Source organism: Adiantum capillus-veneris, chromosome 9 (assembly GCF_014529385.1).
Source record: "Adiantum capillus-veneris isolate H3 chromosome 9, ASM1452938v2, whole genome shotgun sequence".
Classification (NCBI taxonomy): Eukaryota; Viridiplantae; Streptophyta; class Polypodiopsida; order Polypodiales; family Pteridaceae; genus Adiantum; species Adiantum capillus-veneris.
In genome coordinates, this window is record NC_140939.1 from 61,582,498 (window position 1) to 61,603,559 (window position 21,062).

Here is a 21,062-nt window from a genome sequence, read left to right on the forward strand (position 1 = left end):
TGAGATACCTACCTGTCCTTCCCTCTAGTTGGAAGAACTTAGTGTCATTATCACGCTAGAAGATGAAACCAGAAGCATCTTGTTAAGAATTTGGCTGGGGTCTTTCATAAGAATAGTGGGACATTGTAGGCAAAAACAAGTGCATCAATAGAGCTCACACAAAAATACATCCACTACTATTCAAGAGGAGAGCGTGCACATCCACAGCGCACCAGACACGCGTGCACATATTATCATCATCTCCATAATAAAAGAAAGAGATCATGGGCATTTACCAACTTTAGGCCTCTAAAAACCAATGCATGAACATCGCTTCAGAAACTGCAGAAGCAAGCAGGAATCTCACAATGGCTTTCCGTAAGTTAAAATTGGATCGGTCAGGCATATAAACACAATGACTCAGGAACCATATTGTAAGCCATGTTATACAGTTTGATTAGAAGCATAGAATTGCTTTGATAACAGACTTTGTGAAAAAAATTGCCATGGGTATCTGGAACAAAACATCATTAAGGCCAATATAAATAAGAGACCCCTTTTCAAATCCATTACTGGACTCAAAGAGGTACCCAATCTGATATTGGCTGTGAACACACGAGACGACTTTTAAGACGGACATTTACTCATCTGAAAGACCATTTTTCCATGAAATCCAGGAAAAGTAAGAAGAGATTTTCACAAACCCTCAACAATCCCTTGAAACCACCAGTCTGCTCTGCCAATAGAGACGCTAACCCTAGCTCACAAACATTCTCAATATTGCATTCAACATCAACATAACTGCATTTTGGCAATGCCCAAACTATACAACAAGTCTCATCTATGAAAATGTTAAGGATCAGAGCTCACCAGGAGCCCACCTGATACCATGTATACTCGAACTCTAAAGCGCTGGCTGACTATCTTCAAGGCTGAACTCTAAGTGGAGTTCACCCATAAGGCTGCAAAAAAAACGCCCAAAAAAAAAAAGAATCAGCGCCTGGAAACTGAAAACAATCCATATGCTTAGGAAACCAAAAGAAACCTTGTAGGGTGCATCAAAAGGGTCACCGGTGGATGCTTAAAAGAGTTTTACTCTCTTTTTTTTCTTCTGTTCTTTTTCTCTTTTTTGGGGTTTTTTTTTTTTTTTTTTGGGGGGGGGGGGGGACGACTGCTCAGGTTTTGTAACTGATGGTTATGATGATCCTCCATTGTCATAATCAGGCACCAACGGCATACTATCATACGATGCACCATTATCTCAAACATTTGAAGCGCTTTTCTTATGCACCTCTTCAAGACGGTGAAATTTGCAATATTATCTTGTGTGTGGTATGACCATGGCCATTATCTTGTGTGTGGTATGACCATGGCCATGCTTCGAACATTTATAAGAGGGTGCCCTCTTTTTGTCCACGCACCCAGCCAAAAGCAAGGCTCGTCCACATAAGACATGAACGCACTAGCTTGCCCTGTGTTTGGCTCCTACGGTTCCAGTGACCACCTCTTCATCAAGGGCACTTGAAGTGAGTCTATTGCGGCGTAACCGTGAAACGTTTCAAGGCCGAAACGTTTCACTACGAAAAGTTTCAATCCAAAATTAGATCACAGTGAAACGTGAGGCCGAAACATGAGTTTAGCGACTTTGAAACTAAAACTACGGTAAATTGTTGTTAGTGAAACGGCTCGTGTAAGGTGCAGCGGAATGAATGTTAGAACTTTGCTCAAGATGAGTGCTCCGAACTGTGCTCAAGGGTTCCTTTTACTTACCGAAGGGAGAGCCTTCCGTTCCTTTAGTGAGAGAGTGCAATGGACACAAACAAAGTGAATAGACACTGTGTGTGAATGTGCATGAGACTGAGAGATAGAGAGAGAAGAATACAACACCGGAGACGTAAAACCCTCCTCCGAAGGTCCCACTCTCTATGGCGACATGCACGGTCTGCGAACAGACTCACAAAAGTGCCAAAACACTTCTAATCTAGACTGACTGGACTGACGGAACCCTTGTTATGAAGTAGCTTGTCCATGGACACATACGATTGGATGTGTCACGTGACATCCCCTCCTTCTCAAAGTGAGGTACTGGTACAGAACTGTATGGAGTCGAGGGAGATCGCCAATAGCATCCGGAATCCTAGGAGGGGCTCCTCGCCGGCCCACTCTGATGTGTGGGTCGTGCGATACTTGAACTTCTTAAAAGTCTACAATGCCGCCTTCTTTGGGCCGCACCGAAAGCGACACAAAGTCCTCTGTGGCTCCTTCAATGCTTCAACTTCGTTCATAGTCATGCTTTTTTCTTCTTCAAGAATCTCCATGGCTGAAAATTCCTGAAACCATTTCCAACACAAAAACATAAACATACCTATTCCATGTTAAGTGAGTGGAAAAACCTTATCTTCCCAAAAGACTGTGCATGCAATATAGATGAACAAAGAGATGGAGTGCCAAACCGTTCACCACACACATGCAAACCATGAGATCGAATCTTTCTCTTTTGATCTAAAGCAATCAGCTCTGGCAATTCACAACGGAAATGCCCATGTTGGGTGCTCATACTATCATGTGCTCTTTCTACAACTGTGTCATGCCAAGGAAGAGATGAAATGGGACTGCCTTGAATGCATACTTTTCATGAAAAATCCGCATACATTTGTGCTCATTCATGAGTGAAACGTGCTCAACGTACAATATGTCATGCCTAGGAAAAGGGATCACATAAAGATGCTGACGAAAATACAAGAAACGATCATGAATGAAACACTCGAACAATGCGTGCGCATGAATCATGCGAACAGATAATACTTCCTGTGAGGGTTCTTTGGACCTAGGCTCGAGAGCCAAGATCGGTTCTTCCTGAATGATTGAATCGTCCTTTGGGGGTTCTTTGGACCTCGACTCGAGAGCCAAGATCGGGTCTTCGTGATTGATCGTCTCTGCAATGAGGTTAGCTTCACTAGAGAAAGTATCAACTAACACATCATCCTTCTTGTGAACAATCACATCTTCTTCACGCAACTCATCATGCTTGTGAGAAATCACATCTTGATCATGCAAATCATCATGCTTGTGAGAAATCACACTTGATCATGCAAATCATCATGCTTGTCATTGTCAACCAAATCATCATGCTCTTCATTAGCATTCAAATCATCATGCTTATCATTATCATTCAAATCATCATGCTTCTCATAATCATGCTCGTGTGTCATGCTTGGGAGAAGTAGAGACTAAGAGAATCTCCTTTTCCTGATTCCATGCAAAGTGCGCCTGCACTTGAGAACAGAGTCGCAAGAACTCTTTCATGTGTTGGTCGCTCTTCTCTTGTCTTGCTTTGTTCTCGCCGTCATATTCTGCTTGTCTTTCATTGTTCTCGCGATCAAATTGTGCTTCTCTTTCTTTGTTCTCGCGATCCAATTTGGCTTGACTTTCTTTGGCTTCCAAGTCGTACTTACGCTCTATGGCTGCCACGCTTTCTTCGTAGTCACGATCTATGGCTACCATCTCTTCTTCGTAGGCCTTTCTTTCTGCTTCTCTTTCTGCTTTTCGTACTTCACGATCTAACTTCATGTCCATCACCATCTTGTCGAAAGCCTCCATAGGAGTTAGTGCAATCCTTGACATAGATGGGGAAGTGGGAGGGTCGAAAAAACCTCCTGGTGGGGAAAATTCTTCTTCGCCTCTCTCATGCTCATCATCTCTAAGCGAAGTATCCATTCCGCTTCGAGTGATGACCATTCTAAAGTCGTAGGTTCTTGTGGTCTTGGGTTCTTAAGTTCACGAGGAACTTGGGTTCTTGGGGGTCTTGGTTCTTGGGCTTCTTGACGTTCTTGCAGGTCTTGAGGTTCTTGCGGTTCTTCTCTCGCTTGCAATCTGTGTTTGAGAAGGATCTTCTCTTCACCTGAGTTCTGCTCTTTTCTACGGTCGCACCCCTTGGCGGCCTTGCCCACACACCAAGGTTGCTTTTTCCCACCTCACGTCGATTGGCCATCCGCAAAGTGCACGGTCCGCTCTCAATGAGTGAAAAGAGGCACAAGGGGCGGCTGGACAAGCCCTTCTTTCCTGGGATTACTGTCACTCTTCAAAACCACGACTAGGAATCGACACGCCCAAGTGAACTTGGGTTCGTGCAACCTCAACAAGCAAAAAAAAATCTTGTGATTCTTGTGGTTCTTTCCTTGAGTGATACAAAACACTGTCAAGGCTCTGATACCAATGTTAGGTGCAACGGAATGAATGTTTGAACTTTGCTCAAGTGATGATGAGCGCGCAGCAGTGTGTGCAAGTGATAGAGCACGAGGAGAAGTTCAGAGCTTGAGGCTTGGAGAGATGGCGATGGCCTGCAGAGAAGGGGGCGCTAGGGAACGAAGTTGCAAAGAGAGAGAGAAGTGCTACACGATATTGAGGGGAATAAGTGAGTGAGCAAATTGGCTCACATTCCCTTTATTTAAGTATAGGACCATTTTAAGTTAGTGGCCAAGTTCAATGTGAACTTGGCCAAAGGTTAGTAACCTTTAAAAATGTACATAAAAGGAGTCATTTGGGCCTTTAACCCAACAACCTCACACTTAAAGGCATAAATGACGCCTTTAAGCTACGTGACTCCCACCATCTGTATGCATAACTGATGTTGTGCTTTGGGTAAGCACTTAGTGAGAGCATCTACTGGATTTTGTGATGTATGGACCTTAACCAATGTAATAAGGCCATCCTCAAGCATTTCTCGAATGAAGTGATACCGCACATCAATATACTTTGTGCGTGCATGAAACATGGCATTCTTTGCCAGACATATGGCACTCTGGCTATACAACCAAGCATAGGTGTTTTGTCAAGCAAACCAAACTCGCTGCATAGACGTGCTAACCAAATGGCTTCTTTGGAAGCCTCAGTGGCTGAAATATATTCAGCCACTGTAGTAGACAATGCAACGATCTTTTGCAATCTAGAACACCATGAAACAGCACCTCCTGCAAGTGTAAACACGTAGCCACTTGTGGATTTCCGTGTATCCACATCACCAGCCATGTCAGAGTCACAAAATCCCTTCAACTCCAATGGTCCTTTACCATAGCAGAGGCATTTGTTTTTAGTCACTTTCAAGTACCTATCATAATGGACTTTACTGCATCCCAATGCAACCTGCCTGGATTAGCCATAAACCGGCTCACAACTCCCACTCCATGGGCTATGTCAGGCCTAGTAGCAACCATAGCATACATAAGTGAACCACAAGCTGAAGCGTAAGGCACACTTTGCATGTCATTTGCTTCTTCCTTTGACTTGGGACAATCATCCTTGGAGATTTTGACATATGGTTGTAATGGCACGCCAAGAGGCTTTGCTTCAGCCATGTTAAATCTGTCCAACACCTTTTCAATGTACTTTTCTTGCGACAAATACAATATGCGCTGGTTCCTTTGCCTTGTAACACGCACTCCAAGTATATGTTCAGCTGCCCCAAGGTCTTTCATTGAAAATGCAAATTTCAGCTGCTCTTTAAGAGCATCAACACTGCTTCTTTTCTTTGCAGCTATCAGCATATCATCCACATAGAGCACAAGAATGATAGGGCTGCCATCGTCATCACATTTGGTATACAAACAATGGTCTGCATGGCTTCTTTTGTAACCACGTTTGAGCATGAAGCGGTCAAACTTCTTGTATCATTGTCTACATGATTGTTTCAGCCCATACAAGCTTCTATCGAGCATACATACCAAATGTTCCTTGCCAGGAATAACAAAACCCTCGGGTTGCTTCATGTAAAGCTCTTCCTCCACATCACCATGCAAGAAAGCGATATGTACATCCATTTGGTCCATTTCCAAATCAAGGGCAGCCACTATGGCAAACAATACACAAAGTGGTCATCTTCACAACGGGAGAGAACACTTCCTGAAAGTCTATGCCCTTGGTTTGAACATATCCCTTTGCAACTAGCCTTGCCTCATACTTGGGTTTTGCATCAACTGTTTTGATTTTATACACCCATTTGTTAGGAATAGCCTTCTTTCCTTTGGGCAATTCCACCGAATCCCAAGTATGATTAGCATGCACAGCTTTAATCTCTTCCTGCATAGCAAGCTCCCACTTGTCGCTGTGCTCACATGTCTTTGCCTCTTTATACGTAAGAGGCTCTCCCTGTCACAAAACGGGCACCACGGGCCAATAGAAAAGAACAGACTGAACAGACTTTTAGCACTTCAATAACAACTGAACTGAGAGAGAGAGAGAGAGACGACACGCGACACGGAGTGGCGGAATTCCACCCCAGAGAGTATTGGCCCCAAACCTTGGCACCCCTTTCGGTATTTCTTTATATTACTGCTGATTCGCAAAGTACAACAGCCGAGGAGCACCTGCTCTGCAATCTGCGCGCTAAAAAGTGCCAGAGAGGGTCTCCCAAGGCTCATATTTAAAGGCCCAAAGCCTAAAAGCATCAAATATGAAAAGCTGACCCCAAAAAATCACTTTCCTAAAATTTCGAGATTTCCCTAAAAATCTGCCACGAATTCCGAAACATACGTACATGTGCCACATCATCATATTTTGCTATGCAAAAGTCTTTTGAACGTGTTCTGCTTTATTTTTAATGCCTTTATGTCACTTGAGGCCCCATCGGACGAGGTCCCCATAAGTTGGTAGGACTTCTTCTTATGTTACTTGTTCTTCTTACGGTTTCTAGAATTAGGATTTGCAAGTTTTAGGGTTAGGGTTTCCAAAATTAGGGTTTGTAAGTTTTAGGGCTAGGGTTCCCAAAATTAGGGTTTCAATAGTTAAGATTTTTGGCAAAAATTAGGGTTAGGGTTTTTGCTCTCGGGCAACCACGTCATCTGTAAGTTGGCTCCATTCTTTAGGCTTTGAAAGGTCAGCAGTTTGTTACATCTCTCCTTTTTGAAAGAGAGTATTCGTCCGCGATTACACCATATCTGCAAAACAACTCAAGTTAGCTCAAAAATTTCCGAGTTACATTCCGAAAGACAATCAGTTTGCTCTTTTTATTAAGGAGTTAGCTTCTCCTTTCTGCTCTTTTGATCAAGGAGTTAGCTTCTCCTTTCTTCCAGATCGGAACTCTTGATATTCCGACGTAGTAAAATTAGCCATCACACCCAGACAGTACTGATCTTCCACGGGTGTCTTGATGCACTAAAATTACATACCCAGGCGATCTCATCCAATTAGGAATATTCAGTAATTGGCACATCACAATGCAACACAAATGCTCCCATATGCATGTTACAAGACATAAAAACATAAAGCCGCCAATGAACACTCCTCCCGCATAACCTAACAAGGTCCGGGCCGAGAGATATTCAACGACTCCCTCATCACTCCTCCCACATAACCTAAAAAGGTCCGGGCCGAGAGATAGAGGCCTTTTACAACCAAACGCCCCCCAAACCGCAGCCTGGGTCGTTTGGAGGTGCTGAGAGTAACCACTGCTCAGACTTCTTAATACTCCTCTCGCATAAGCATCCAGGTTCGGGCCAGGAGTCACAACAACAATTATTTTACAAGCATACAACCACCAAACGCTCCCCAGGCATCGACCTGCGTCGTTCGGAGATTTTCAAACATACAACGAAACGCTCCCCAGGCATCGGCCTGCGTCATTCCGAGGTTCAAACAATACCAAAACAATATTTCTCACTTCTCCACCCGGGAGTAAAATTACCAATCATTGAAACCAGTATCAAACCAGAGTCAAACAATTCAAATCGGCACCAAAACAGGTCCAAAACAGATAGCATCCATTTCAAACAAATTCCAAACAAGATCACCAAACAAGTTCTCAAACAGATTTCAAACTTAAAAAAACAATCTCGACATCATTCGAGCTCGAAAAGTCGACTTACTTTCCATCCTTAAACCTGCACCAAAATTAGGGTTAGGTTCATTCCATAAGGTCATAGCCGAGAACAGCATGGTCCATAAGCTATTGGACAGACAGTGTTTCTTTGGCGGCGATGGTAGTCCCAAGAGATAGCAATCACACCGAACCTCCAAGGTTATCAACTTGAGAAGAGACATCTACTGAGAGATGTCGAGAAATTTCAAGATATAATTTGCTAGGGTTTCCATGGCAAGCATTTCAGAATACCCCACTCTGCCAGAAGTTGCACTCCGAAGGAAGATGTCAGAAACCATATAACTTCGGGCAAAAAATTTCTTGAAAGCTTGCCAAGTATTTGGAGTATGTTGCTTGGTAGTTGTAGACATCAACATCTGCATGGCACTGCTTCTGAGAAAAAAAAACAGTGACTTGAAATAAATCTTGGATCTTTCTCTTGCAAGTGATCTTAATTGGCTTATGCCTTGTAAGACATGAGCAGTGAAGACAGGAGCGCGCCCGATGCGCGATGAAGTAAGGGTGGGAGTGGCTAATAAGTCCGGGTTGGACAGCGAAGATACTTGCAATAAAATTCCATCAATAGCTCTGTCTTCTCTTTTGTAGGACCGGTATGCTTTCAAAAAAGCACACGCCTGATGCTCTGATACCACTGTCACAAAGCGAGCACCACTGCCAATAGAAAAGAACAGACTGAACAGACTTTTAGCACTTCAATAACAACTGAACTGAGAGAGAGAGAGAAAGAGAGAGACACGGAGTGGCAGAATTCCACCCCAGAGAGTATTGGCCCCAAACCTTGGCACCCCTTTCGGTATTTCTTTATATTACTGTTGATTCGCAAAGTACAACAGCCGGGGAGCACCTGCTCTGCAATCTGCACGCTAAAAAGTGCCAGAGAGAGTCTCCCAAGGCTCATATTTAAAGGCCCAAAGCCTAAAAGCATCAAATATGAAAAGCTGACCCCAAAAATTCACTTTCCTAAAATTTCAGGATTTCCCTAAAAATCCGTCGCGAATTCCGAAACGTCCGTACAGGTGCCACATCATCATATTTTGATATGCAAAGTCTTTTGAGCGTGTTCTGCTTTATTTTTAATGCCTTTATGTCACTTGGGGCCCCATCGGACGAGGTCCCCATAAGTTGGTAGGACGACTTCTTCTGTTACTTGTTCTTCTTAAGGTTTCTAGAATTAGGGATTGCAAGTTTTAGGGTTAGGGTTTCCAAAATTAGGGTTTGCAAGTTTTAGGGTTAGGGTTTCTAGAATTAGGGTTTCAGTAGTTAGAATTTTTGGCAAAAATTAGGGTTAGGGTTTTTGCTCTCGGGCAACCACGTCATCTGTAAGTTGGCTCCATTCTTTGAGCTTTGACACATCAGCAATTTGTTACACTCCCTCATCTGTCAACATAATGTAATGCAAAGAGGGATCATATCTACTCACAGTCCGTCTTGGACGAGTAGACCGCCTCACCCAATGATCCACATTATCCGGTAATGGGTCTGCATCAAGTGGCATGAGAAAATCATCAACAATGGGCTATTGTACATCATTTTCAACACCATTTTCAGCATTGTTTCGTGGCTGCAAATGCCCTTCAGGAGCCTCAATTTGCTGTCCAACATCTTCTGACTCGAAGACCACTGGATCATCTACATTTTCAACCATATGTGGTGCATCGTGAGGATCAATAATAGGAGAATGGATACTTCGCATGGAGGTGATGAGCATGAGGGTGGTGAAGGAAGAATTTTCCCCACCAGGAGGTTTTTCTGACCCTCCCCATTCCCCATCTACGCCAAGGATTGCACCAAATCCTATGGAAGCTTTGGTCAAGATGATGATGGACATGATGAGACAACAAGAAGCGTTGCGCGAAGAAAGAAAAGCAGAATTGGACGCGAGCACAAAGAAAGAATAGCCGAATTGGATCGCGAGCGCGAAGAAAGACGGTTAGCCTTGGAGCATGAGCATGAGCAAGCGCGCTTTGCAGCCGAAGACAGAAGGGTAGCCTTAGAGCGTGAGCCCGAGCAAGCGCACTTGGTGGCCAAAGATAGACAAGCGCCGAGAGACCAACACATGCAAGAGTTGGTCCTACTATTTTCTAATGTGCAGGCGTAGATTGAAAAGAATCGGGAGAAGGAGACTCTCTCAGTCTTTTCTTCTCCAAAGCACGACACACAGGAGTTGCATGATAATGATAAGCATGATGAATTGCATGATAATAATGAGCATGATGATTTGCATGATCAAGATGTGATTATTCACGAGCATAATGATTTGCATGATCAAGATGTGATTTTTCACGAGCATGATGATTTGTCGGATAAAGATATGATTGTTCACAAGAATGATGGTTTAGTTGATACTTTGTCTAGTGAAGCTAACCTCGTTGCAGATTCAATCAATCACGAAGAACCGATCTTGGCTCTCGAGTCGAGGTCCAAAGAACCCCCACAAGAAGTATTAAATGTGCGCATGATTAGTCAGCGCGCATTGTTCGAGTGTTTCATTCGTGATGGTTTCTTGTATTTTGGTCACCGTCCTTGTGTGATCCCTTTTCATAGACATGCCATATTGTACGATGTAAACGATTCACTCATGAATGAGTACGGATGTATGCGGATTACTCATGAAAGGATGAAATGTTTGCATTCAAGGAATTCACATTCCATGTCTCTTCCTTGGCATGACACAGTATCCGAAAGAGCACAAGAAGGATTGAGCATCAAGCATAGGCATTTTCATTATGATTTGCCACAGTTGATAGATTTGGATCAAAAAGACAAGTTTCGAATCCATTGTTTGCGTGTGTTTGATGAACGGTTTGGCATTCCATCTCTATGTTCATCTACATTGCATGCACGGTCTTTAAAGAAGACTAGAATTTTTCCAGCCACTTTACATGGAATGGGTATGTTCATGTTTTTGTGTTGGAAGTCAATTCATGAATTTTCATCCTCGGAGATTCTTGAAGAAGGTAGACGCATGACTATGGACGAAGTTGAAGCATTGAAGGAGCCACAGATGACTATCGCTTTCAGAGCGGCCCAAAGAAGCAAGCGTTGCAGACCTTTATGAAGTTCAAGTATCGCATGACCCACGCATCAAAGTGGACCGACGAAGAATCCTTCACAAGATTCCAGACATTGTTGGCGATCTCCCTCGACACCATACACTTCCGTACCAGTACCTCACTTTGAAAAGGAGGGAATGTCACGTACGTGCACATCTAACCCTATGTGTACGTGGACAAGCTACTTCATGACAAGGGTTCGGTTCAATTAGCTTAGGAAGTGTTATGGCACTTCTGTGAGTCTGTTCGCAGACCCTGCATGTCCAAACACTTAGAGTAGATACATATCCTCCGGTTGCACACAGCATAATCATCAGATTATCGTCAGAACCCATCAGGAGCATTTTTACAGTGCATAGACCTATTTTCCCTATTTTAGCAATCTTTCACTTATTATTAATAAGTGACTTTGTTGGGAAACTGGGTAGGGCAAATTTGACAAGCATGTATATAAGAAAACCTAGCGCTAGCAATTTCTGGCAGAAGAGGCAGCAGGGACCTGGTGTCCAACAGAGTACCTTCTTAGCAAGACAGCCTAGCGTTTTTGGATCCTTCTACAAGCACTAGCAAGCAGAAATATTCAGCCAACGTTTTTGCAGTTGCTGAAATTGCGTTTTTCAACCTACTATAATTGCGTTTTTCAGCCTGCTCCCTGTTGTCCAACGTTTCCAGCAGACAAAACTAACGTTTATTCAGCAGATGGAACCAGTGTTTTCAGCCATGCACACCAACGTTTTAAGCACTTGAAACCAACGTTTTCAGTCAGTTGTCACCCTCGTCTCCGACTTAGGACCTCATTGCATCGCAGCGTCTTGTATCAAATTGAGCAATCAATACCATAGACTTCTCTCGCCATCGAGAGAGGGGCATTCGGAGGAGGGTTTAACAACTTGTCCGGTGTCGTATTCTTCCCTCTCTATCTCTTAGTCTCAGTACTTTCATGCACAGTGTTTACCCACTTTGTTTGTGATCATTTGCACTCTCTCACTAAAAGAACGGAAGGCTCTCCCTTCCATAAGTAAAATAAATCCTTGAGCACAATTCGGAGCACTCATCTTGAGCAAAGTTCAACATTCACATCCACTGCACCTTCCGTCCCTCGTCCTTCAAAGAAGAGTAACCGTCCGCGATTATATCTGCAAAACAACTAAGTTAGATTTAAAAAAATATCAGGGTCATTCAATTTTCTCATTCCATATCGGAGCTCTTGATATTCTTGCGTAGCAAAATTACCATCACACCTAGACGACGTTGATCTGTATTGGGTATCTTGATGCACTTAAGTTGCATACCCATACAATCTCACCCAATTACATCACGATGAAACACAAATGCTTACATATGCATGTTACAAGACACAAAAACATGCAATTGCCGATGAACACTCCCCCTGCAAATGACCATCCAGGTCCGGGCCATGAGCTTTCAACGACTCTTTCATCACTCCTCCCGCAAATAAACTAAAAAGGTCCAGACCATGAGATATAGAGGCCTTTTACAACCAAACGCTTCCCAGACCTCAACCTACGAAACTTGAAGGTTCTGAGAGTAAATACATCTCACATTGTATTCAACTTTCTTTTCAATACTCCTCCCGCAAATAACCAAAAAGGTCCAAGTCATGAGTAAAGCACCACTTTTCAATCATTGAATACTCCTCCTGCAAATAACCAACAAGGTCCGAGCCATGAGAAATTCAAACATTATCAAGCATCAAATCTTCTCTTCAGTACTCCTCCCCAAAAGCTCAAGCCATTTTGCAATCACAATTTCCTCTTGAATACTCCTCCCAAGAAAGCACGAGCCACGAGTATCCAAAGGTTTTCCAAAAACATTGAAACTAGGAATCAAGCAATCTCAATCGGCACCAAAACAAGTTCAAAACATATAAAATCCATTTCAAACAAATTCCAAACAGTATTCTCAAACAATTTCTCATGCAAAATTTCAAACAAATGGTTCTCCTCGTTGAAGAAAAGTGGATGACAAGCTCAATGCTTCGAGTATGACCTGTTGTCTACGAAAAGCACCCAAAACATAATTTTGACCTATGCTACAGAAACCCTAATTTGCTACTAAAAATCTTAATTTTCCAAAAATTGTCAAAATCAAAATGCGCTCGTGTCAATGCGTAGGGCTCATTGAGATTATCGACTTTGACTTTTGTAGCATATCCAAATTCTCAACCATTGCACAGATCTTTAGAGGCCACTGCAACTGCAACGCAAAAAAGCATCAAAAAGCATGTTTTTTGTGATTTTTAGGGCAAAAACGAGCTCCTCCTTCTTCATCTCCTCCTCCGCTTGACGTTTCTTCTTCATCCAACTCCATAGCTTCCATTTATAGGTTCATGTAGATCCAGATTTCTTCTGTAAAATCTCAAATGCCATCTTGCTCTATCTGCTCTTGAAGGACAGGACTGGAGCTTTGATACCACTATAACGGCACGGCACCACGTGTCAACGGAAAAGAACATACTTTAGGTGCTTCAAAAGAACTGAACTGAGAGAGAGAGAGAGAGAGAGAGAGAGAGAGACTTCACACAAGACACTGAGTGGTGGAGTTCCACCCCCAAAGGGCACTGGCCCCAAACTTGGCGCCACTTTCGGTATTGCTTCAACGAGGTACAACACTAGCGGCACTACTCTACATCTCCTACGGGGGAAATCCAAGAGAGAAGAGCCCTCATTACATACTTGGTGCGTATCTTTAGGCACCTTAAACCTCAATCTATACAGGACTACATAACTTCTGTAGCAACTTATTTTACGTATGGTTCCACCTTGCACATGTTCCACTCCCAAATTCGTCATCACATGAATAGATGTCGGTTGTTGCCAGAAATAAGACTCGCACCCGAGTGGCTGGGTGGAAACTCAATCGTGTGACCACACGGATAAAGACATACAATGGAATCAAGAAACCTTAAGGATCTATCTAACAAGTCTTGAGAGAGACAAAGAAAGACGGGGCGAGTTGATTTAAACTACCAAAAACGAGGGGCGAGTGAGGCAATGCAGACAGCATTATTCTACCCCTATAAGGGTGTTTTTTAGATTATGATCTCTGAAATGGTAGCAGACTAAGTTTTGCACACATTTCAGTCACTGTCACACTCCATGCACACACTAAGTACCTGCTGCTGCAATCTCTCCCTTCCAGGTTGGCCCATCCTTGCTTTGGCAAACCTGCTTCAAGTCAAGGACTACACAGCCGTCTTGGCCAACCTCACTTATAGCAAGATAAAACAAGCGCAAACCATAAAAGAGGATACTCCAACCTTATGCCACCCTGCACGGAGGATGGAAGCATAATATTTTGCAGCTGATTCAGGGCCTGAGTTGAGCTGCCTGTATCCTGCATCCATTAGGAAAGATCACAACTAAGAAAAAACCCCTCAGTAAAATCGAAAAAGGGCTATCAGAAAAGATACAACACCTCAGACCACTGGCAAAAGCTCTACATATGCTTAGACATGAGGCTCTATTACCTGATACTCAACAAACGCAACAGGCAAGCCCCCTCTGCTCTGCATCTTAACCTTTCTGAATCCAGGAAACCTGAAACCGCCATAAATTGAGATCTCTTAAATGGAACCAGACACCAAATTACCATTTTGCAATTCACAAAAATACCTTGAAAAGGCCTGAGTAACTTCAAGCTCGGTGCAAGTAGACCCAAGGTTGGCAACAAAAAGAGTGGAACAAGGTGCATTACTTCCACGAGCAGGAGGCGTTGGCATCCCAGCACCCTGTATGAACCCTTATACTCAGTGAGATCCAAGAAAGTGGCCCAGTGTTCAAATACTTCAAAAATCATCCAAAACAGGGTGAAGACGAACATGGATTATAAATGCAAAAAAAAATTACTCTTTCGCTTTTAATGTTAATCCAATTACACCTATGTATGTTTTGATTTCTCCTTCCGGCTTTGACATTTGAGTAGAGGACCATCCTTTGAGCTATACCTCATTGTAATTTCTTTTGCAGAGTTCATATTTTTTCAATGGCCTATCTATCCATGAAAATATGATCCTCTACAGGTAACTATCACGATGGGGGCGTTTAAGTGCTGATTCTTACTTGTATAGCCTCAAGAATCTCACATAATATGATAAAGAGGGAGAACTTATAATCACACTTTCTCTGGAGTTACAACCTATACGGGGTTTTTATGGAACTCGAGGCTAATTCTACCCCATATAGTCAGTGGCAGGGCCTGGTGTGGAGAAAACTCCAGCAATTTTTGGCAGCCATGACCCCCCTCAGATGCAGCCATACCCTTGCTGAGTCTGACCCATTGCATGCTGTCACAACTCCCCTATACTTCTCCCATCACATCGCCCCCATTCTTTCTGATCTTGTTTACAATTTGCAGCCAATATATGGGACCCTCTTCCCTGCTTTCCCCAGCCCTTTTCTCTCACACTGGGTGACCCATTTTACTCCCACACATCCCCCTGTGGTGGCAATTGGCAACTCACATTGCTCCTCATCCAAAACAGCCCAGGGAAGCTTTCTACAAAAAACCAACACAACGGTAAGCACCCTCCAGCATGAAATTGAGTCTTACACTGAGGTTTCATACCTTTCCCAAAACAGGATAGAGGGCCCTTGAAGGGCTTATTGCCAAATCATTTGAAAAGATTGAGCATAGGCAATCTGATAGACTCAAATCTAAACATGATTGTTTTGGATGGCTAATGTATTTGTTTTGTATGTAGATTTCTGGGGATACTCTCTGCTGTCAATTTTCTCCCTCATCTCTATCTTCGGTTCTTCAGGCATTCATCTTAGAACTCGTACAACTTTCCAGATGCCAAATAGCCTGTATTTGCAACTACTTTCAGCATTTTGAAGCTTGTCATATATGTTTGTTCACAAGCTTTCACCTATTCTAATATCTGTTGATTTGCCATGTGTTTTTTGCTACTCAAAGTGTACATAGTGACTAACAGTTTAGCAGCCAGACATAGTTAACACATGCCACCAAACTTAGAGCTCTTAAGATAGAATCCATACAAGCAAAACAAAAAAAGCAACTCATACCATCATAAATCCTGAAACACCATCTGGGAGTACATACCCTCCAATCATAGCACTGCTGAAAAAAACACATTATTCCACCCAAATTTGAAAAATGAACTGAAATTAGTAAAATTTTGCTGCAAAATTGCAATAAGTAATCACATTAGAAATTGTATAAATTACTAGATATTTAGTCTTGGTATAATATAAGAGTCTCTGCTTGCAAACCAAAGAATACAATGTGAAAATGAGAAGTGTGTGATTCGACCTTTGTGAAGGTGGATACCCGTGCAGGTCGTAAACGGAGTGCACCAATCCTGACATGTGAACAGTGCGGTTAACTTCTGTGAGTGGAGCTTGTGTCCAAACATGCACAAGTTCAAAATGGTTGCACAAAAGCCAATACAATGTAAAAGAAATGTTGTGTGGCGAAAGACTGAAATTAAGCTGAAACATTGATAGTATACCAAACTTGACCAGACCATTACACACTATCTATATTTTATTATATAGACAATCAAAGCTTTATACCTGCATCAGAGTAGATGCTATCGATTCCAGAAGAGCCTCTGAACTTCTTTTCAGAACCCTCGTGCTCATCTGAATAAACACAACCAAATATGTTGAGCAACTAAAAAGCACTCATCTTCAAATTGAAGCCTGGTAAAATGGTTAATTGTCCCTTGCACCTGAATGAGGCCTTTTCCCTCGAGAATTTGACTTTGCGAGCTCAATGTGCAAAGTTGCACCCAGGTCCGGGTCAATCTTGTGGCCCTGAGAACCATATAATTAATTGAAAGGAGGCATACTTGGAAATGGAAATAAGTCAACTACCTAACAATTGCATTGGTAACACGTTCCCTAAAACCAAATCACTAAACAAAAAAAAACAAACAAACAAACAAAGCCAAGGAATAATGTCTTTGATTAATGGGACACAACCATAACCTAGGTTAAATTCCACAAGGCCAACAATATCTGGGAACAAAGACATTGCAGTAGAACTTACATTCAAACCAGCCTTTGCTGCCAAAGCCGACTCCTGATCGTTGAATACAGCAAAAGCGACTATCTGCCAAAGCCATAACAATAAGGATCTGCCAATATAAGAAAAGCTATGAATGTAATACAGAATGAAATACGAACCAAAATTTAATCTGACTAATTCCTAAGAGGTCATGCATTAGAAGCCTAGTCCAATCTACTGGATAAAGTACAATAACTAAACTGCTGGTATCTGTTTTACTCAAGCCTACTTCAAAAGAAGTACATCTAGCATTAACTTCAGCTTTCAGCTTTAAATACGCATGTGTTTGTATCTGTTTGACCTCTTCTCTCAAAAAACCTTAACACTCACCCAAACTAGAACAAAACCCTCCTCCACCTTGGACAATCTGGGATCAGGTATGCATACAGATTTTGGACACCCACTGAGACACTCAAAACTCCCAGGTGAAAAGCAGTCTACTGCATGGATAACCAGGTACTAGTCCTTTATCACAGACCCTTAAAAGGAACAGTTTGAGCAAGAAGTAGTTATGCAAATTTTAGCGAAAAACCTACAAGGAATGACCACACAAGGGAGACCCGCACTGGGAATCTGGTTAAAGATTCGCAAAAGCTAGACATCATAAGATAGGGAAAACATGTATGTTCTGAGGTTCTGCAAGGGAAGGTGACTATGGCCATCCCATTCATACAGGTTAAAGTGGACAAAGATTAAGTCAGTATGTGTCTTTTGGTGCACATATATGCCCTTTACATTTCTCTGCACAGTTACTTACGCTGTTTGATTCACTAATTATTGTGTCATTGGCACCTAGAAGTGGAAGAAACCAGACTTTGCTCTCTGATTTGTCCCATGGGTGTGTTACTTTCCTTCTTTCTAGGGAGTTTTAGAATCCATCTTCCACATGACATGAGTCATGACACAAGGCTATACAAGCTTAGACCAAGCTGACACAAGCTTACCTCCTAGGTGTAGAGCAAAGACGGGAGCATCTCTATTTAAGGAGGCCAAAAATCCATCTTCCATATGATCAGTCATGACAAAAGCTACTAGAACGAATGCATGCAATACTCAATTCGAGCCGATACCTCTCCTCCAGGAATGTAGGATCCGTGTCGCACAAAACATGACACAAGCAAGCACAAAGAACAAGCATACGCTTACCTCCTAGCCAGAGAGCAGCTTGGGAGTCAGTTGCACACACAGACCAGCCAACAGCCAGCATCAGTACCCAGGTTGCTAGCAACCCTTTGATCTTGCTAAAGTAGGAGGGCTCGCAGAGACAAGTACCTGGTAACCTCGCCCTGTGTACTTGAGCTGACACGACTCGTAGCCGGGGTAAGAGCGAAAGAGGTTGTAGATTTCGCGCTCCTTAATGTCATTTGGCAGCCCTGAAATGAAGAGGGTTCTCACCTCCTCATCGCTGCGTGGCACAGTCGTTGCATCAGCAGCGCCCTCTTCGGCCATCTTCTTGTGATGATTAATGCTGAGAAGACTTATGCTTCATGATTCCAACCAAGGTTGTAGGTTTTTAAGGTCTTAAGGTAGAGTCGATGGGGAGGAATTTTGCCATAGGGGCTTTGGCCTATCAAGATTTGCCGTGGAGGGTGTAGGTGGAGGACATGCATATGGTATTTTTGCTGGGCTTAAAGGGTAATTTTGGGCGTGCAGACTCGTATGTATGTTTTTGTGTTTTTGCAATAAGAGATTGTGTTTGTATAGGAATGAGTTTTAGATGACCTCGTTTGCCTCCTCTCTCTCTCTCTCTCTCTCTCTCTCTCTCTCTCTCTCTCTCTCTGTGTGTGTGTGTGTGTGTGTGTCATGAACTATCAAAGTAATGCCTTTTTCCCTGTAACGTTTAATGGTTTAGTAACTTGTGTGTAGCGGAAAATAACATAGACATAGTGAGCATTTCATTAGAATTATGACATAGCAAGAGTACTTGGATGGAGAGAGCAACAAAAGCATAACACCTAGTTAGATAGGCATGAACAACACTTCAAAAAGAGAGAGAAATTAAGCTATTGACAACAGTTGAGGACCATATTTAAATAGGAGCCGGTTCCCCCTCCAAAAGGCTTTGTATTATAGGTTTCCCCCATCAAGGGAGACATTTTACAATACAATACTTTGTGTTCCTTCGATAACTTGCTGGTGCAATGAAGATGGAAGCTTCAAGCACCAAGCTCACACTTGTAAAACACAACATCAATTCCCTCACGGTCTCAGACCCAAGACCTGACACACCTTCGAAGATGGTGAGAGCTAGCGGGGTATGAGAATAGATTGAGAGGAAGAAGGAGTATTCCTACGAGAAAGAAGTATGTCTCCTCACATAATCACTCATAACAACTTAGCATAGCTTAGTAATTAGCATGGTAGAGGAGATGAGCATGCATTGGAGCTTGGCTCTTGGTTGGATTTGCATCACAAAGCCAAGAGTTGTTGGTGTAGGCCTCCCTTCTCACAAGCTTGGAGTAGATGATGAGCTTTCCATTAAAGCTTGAGAAGGAGAGATAGTCTTCCTTACTTCACACATGAGCTTGTGTGAGTGTGTAAGTGATAATGCCTTGCAAAAATCAGTCCCCCTCTCTCTCTTGGTCAACCCCTCTTGCTAATTGCACCTGCTGGCATCCTATTGGACCCTGCAAAGCTTAGCCAATGACAATTAAGAAACATAAGTGATAGCCTTGTGACATGTGTCCCCCTTTCCCCTTTTGTGAGAGCTTTAGGTATTCAAATTCAATTAATCTCTCATTGGACCCCTTAATCTTCTGGCCAATAGGAATCAGGGAAGCCATCGGGCTGCTGAATGCTCATTGGACCCCTTAGGAGATTGTCCAATAGTCTTTTGGAGAGCTTACTTTCTATTGGTTCTTTTATCAAGTGTTTTTAAATGAATTAAACTAAATATACTCTAGCCTAATTCTCATTGGTCCACCTCTATGGCCATCCAATAGGATTTGAATGCACCTTGGGGGCAACTGGCTTAGGGAGCTGACATGTGTCCATTATGCCCTTTGTGTAAAGGGAGCTTGCAAGTGTGTGTGTGTGTGTGTGTGTGTGTGTGTGTGTGTGTGTGTGTGTGTGTGTGTGTGTGTGTGTTTATCTCTCATTCCCTACTAAAAGGGTTCGTCCCCTCAAGGATAGGGATGTGGGAAGACTTTTGAGTCTTCCCACAAGCATCCAATTTACCTAGAGTTTGACCATTGAACATAACATTTGAATTTTGGAACCTAGCATTTTGGAAGTCTTAATGGGTTGAACCTTAGCGTCTTTGAAGCCCATTGTTGCACATTGCTCTTTTGCAGATGCCCCCCCCCTTGGATCCCTATTTTCCCTCCTTTGGATCCTTACTGTGACCGATCTGCCAACTTAACCAATATTCTAGCTTTTTCTCCCTTGGTACTTTCCCATATTAAATGATCAGTTTAACATGAGAAAATCGTTTTAGGAGAATTAGATATTAGTTATTATGACATTCCATCATTAAAAAATTCAAGTTTTCTCAGATTGTTCAACTATTTTCTATGGAGATTTTTGCAAGTATCTAAAAGGAAGGCAAACGAGGTCATTTACAACAAGTGTAATTATGGTCTTGACTTGGTTTTTGGTCACATGTTTTGGGAAATGGGCGTGTGTAGTCTTAAATTTCAAATTTGTTGCATGAGCATGCCATTAATGTGCCAACTATTCTTATCGCTATTTTGGGATCACATGTGTTATAACATTTATTGGGTTCGGTTGGACGATGTGTAAGAGTTATTTCTCGCTTCATGGGAGTATGATGCAGGTTTTGGCAAATTGTTGTGTCTTCTTTTATGAGAAATGTTGTCTGCTCAAGCGAGCTTGGTCAAAATTGGGGACTTGGGTTCAAAAGGCAATGTTTCTCAATATAAGCAAATGTTGACGCTAGTATAACTCTTGCTAGGCTTGTGTGAGAAAAAAACCTCGATCAGTTTGGAAGACCTGGGGAGATGCTTGGTTAATTAGAGGAGTAGTTGGCTATCACATTTGTTTGGTCTGCACATGAGGTTGAAGTATGAATATTATGCATGTATGTGCAATGAGCTTTTGATAGTGTCTAGGATCTGCCCTCACAAGGTTGTTTTTTCCTTGAT

General features: G+C 42.6%; 1 protein-coding gene across 2 annotated transcripts; it reads right to left on the minus strand.

The window, feature by feature from the left end:
* Positions 1–601: 601 nt before the first annotated feature.
* Positions 602–18,492, minus strand: LOC147450561 (uncharacterized). 2 transcript variants are annotated; one of them, XM_086519744.1, is made up of 11 exons: positions 18,232–18,492; positions 16,942–17,004; positions 16,622–16,706; positions 16,464–16,532; positions 16,201–16,249; positions 15,954–16,008; positions 14,541–14,656; positions 14,396–14,465; positions 14,180–14,262; positions 14,042–14,093; positions 602–941 (listed from the first exon to the last, which is right to left on the minus strand). In XM_086519744.1, exons 1-11 carry the CDS (start codon positions 18,406–18,408, stop codon positions 930–932), a joined length of 831 nt encoding a protein of 276 aa, XP_086375870.1. In that variant the 5' UTR covers positions 18,409–18,492; the 3' UTR covers positions 602–929. The 2 variants fall into 2 exon arrangements, with proteins under 2 accessions (XP_086375870.1, XP_086375871.1); XM_086519745.1 differs by having other exon boundaries at positions 15,954–16,005; positions 18,232–18,490.
* Between the last annotated feature and the right edge of the window lie 2,570 nt (positions 18,493–21,062).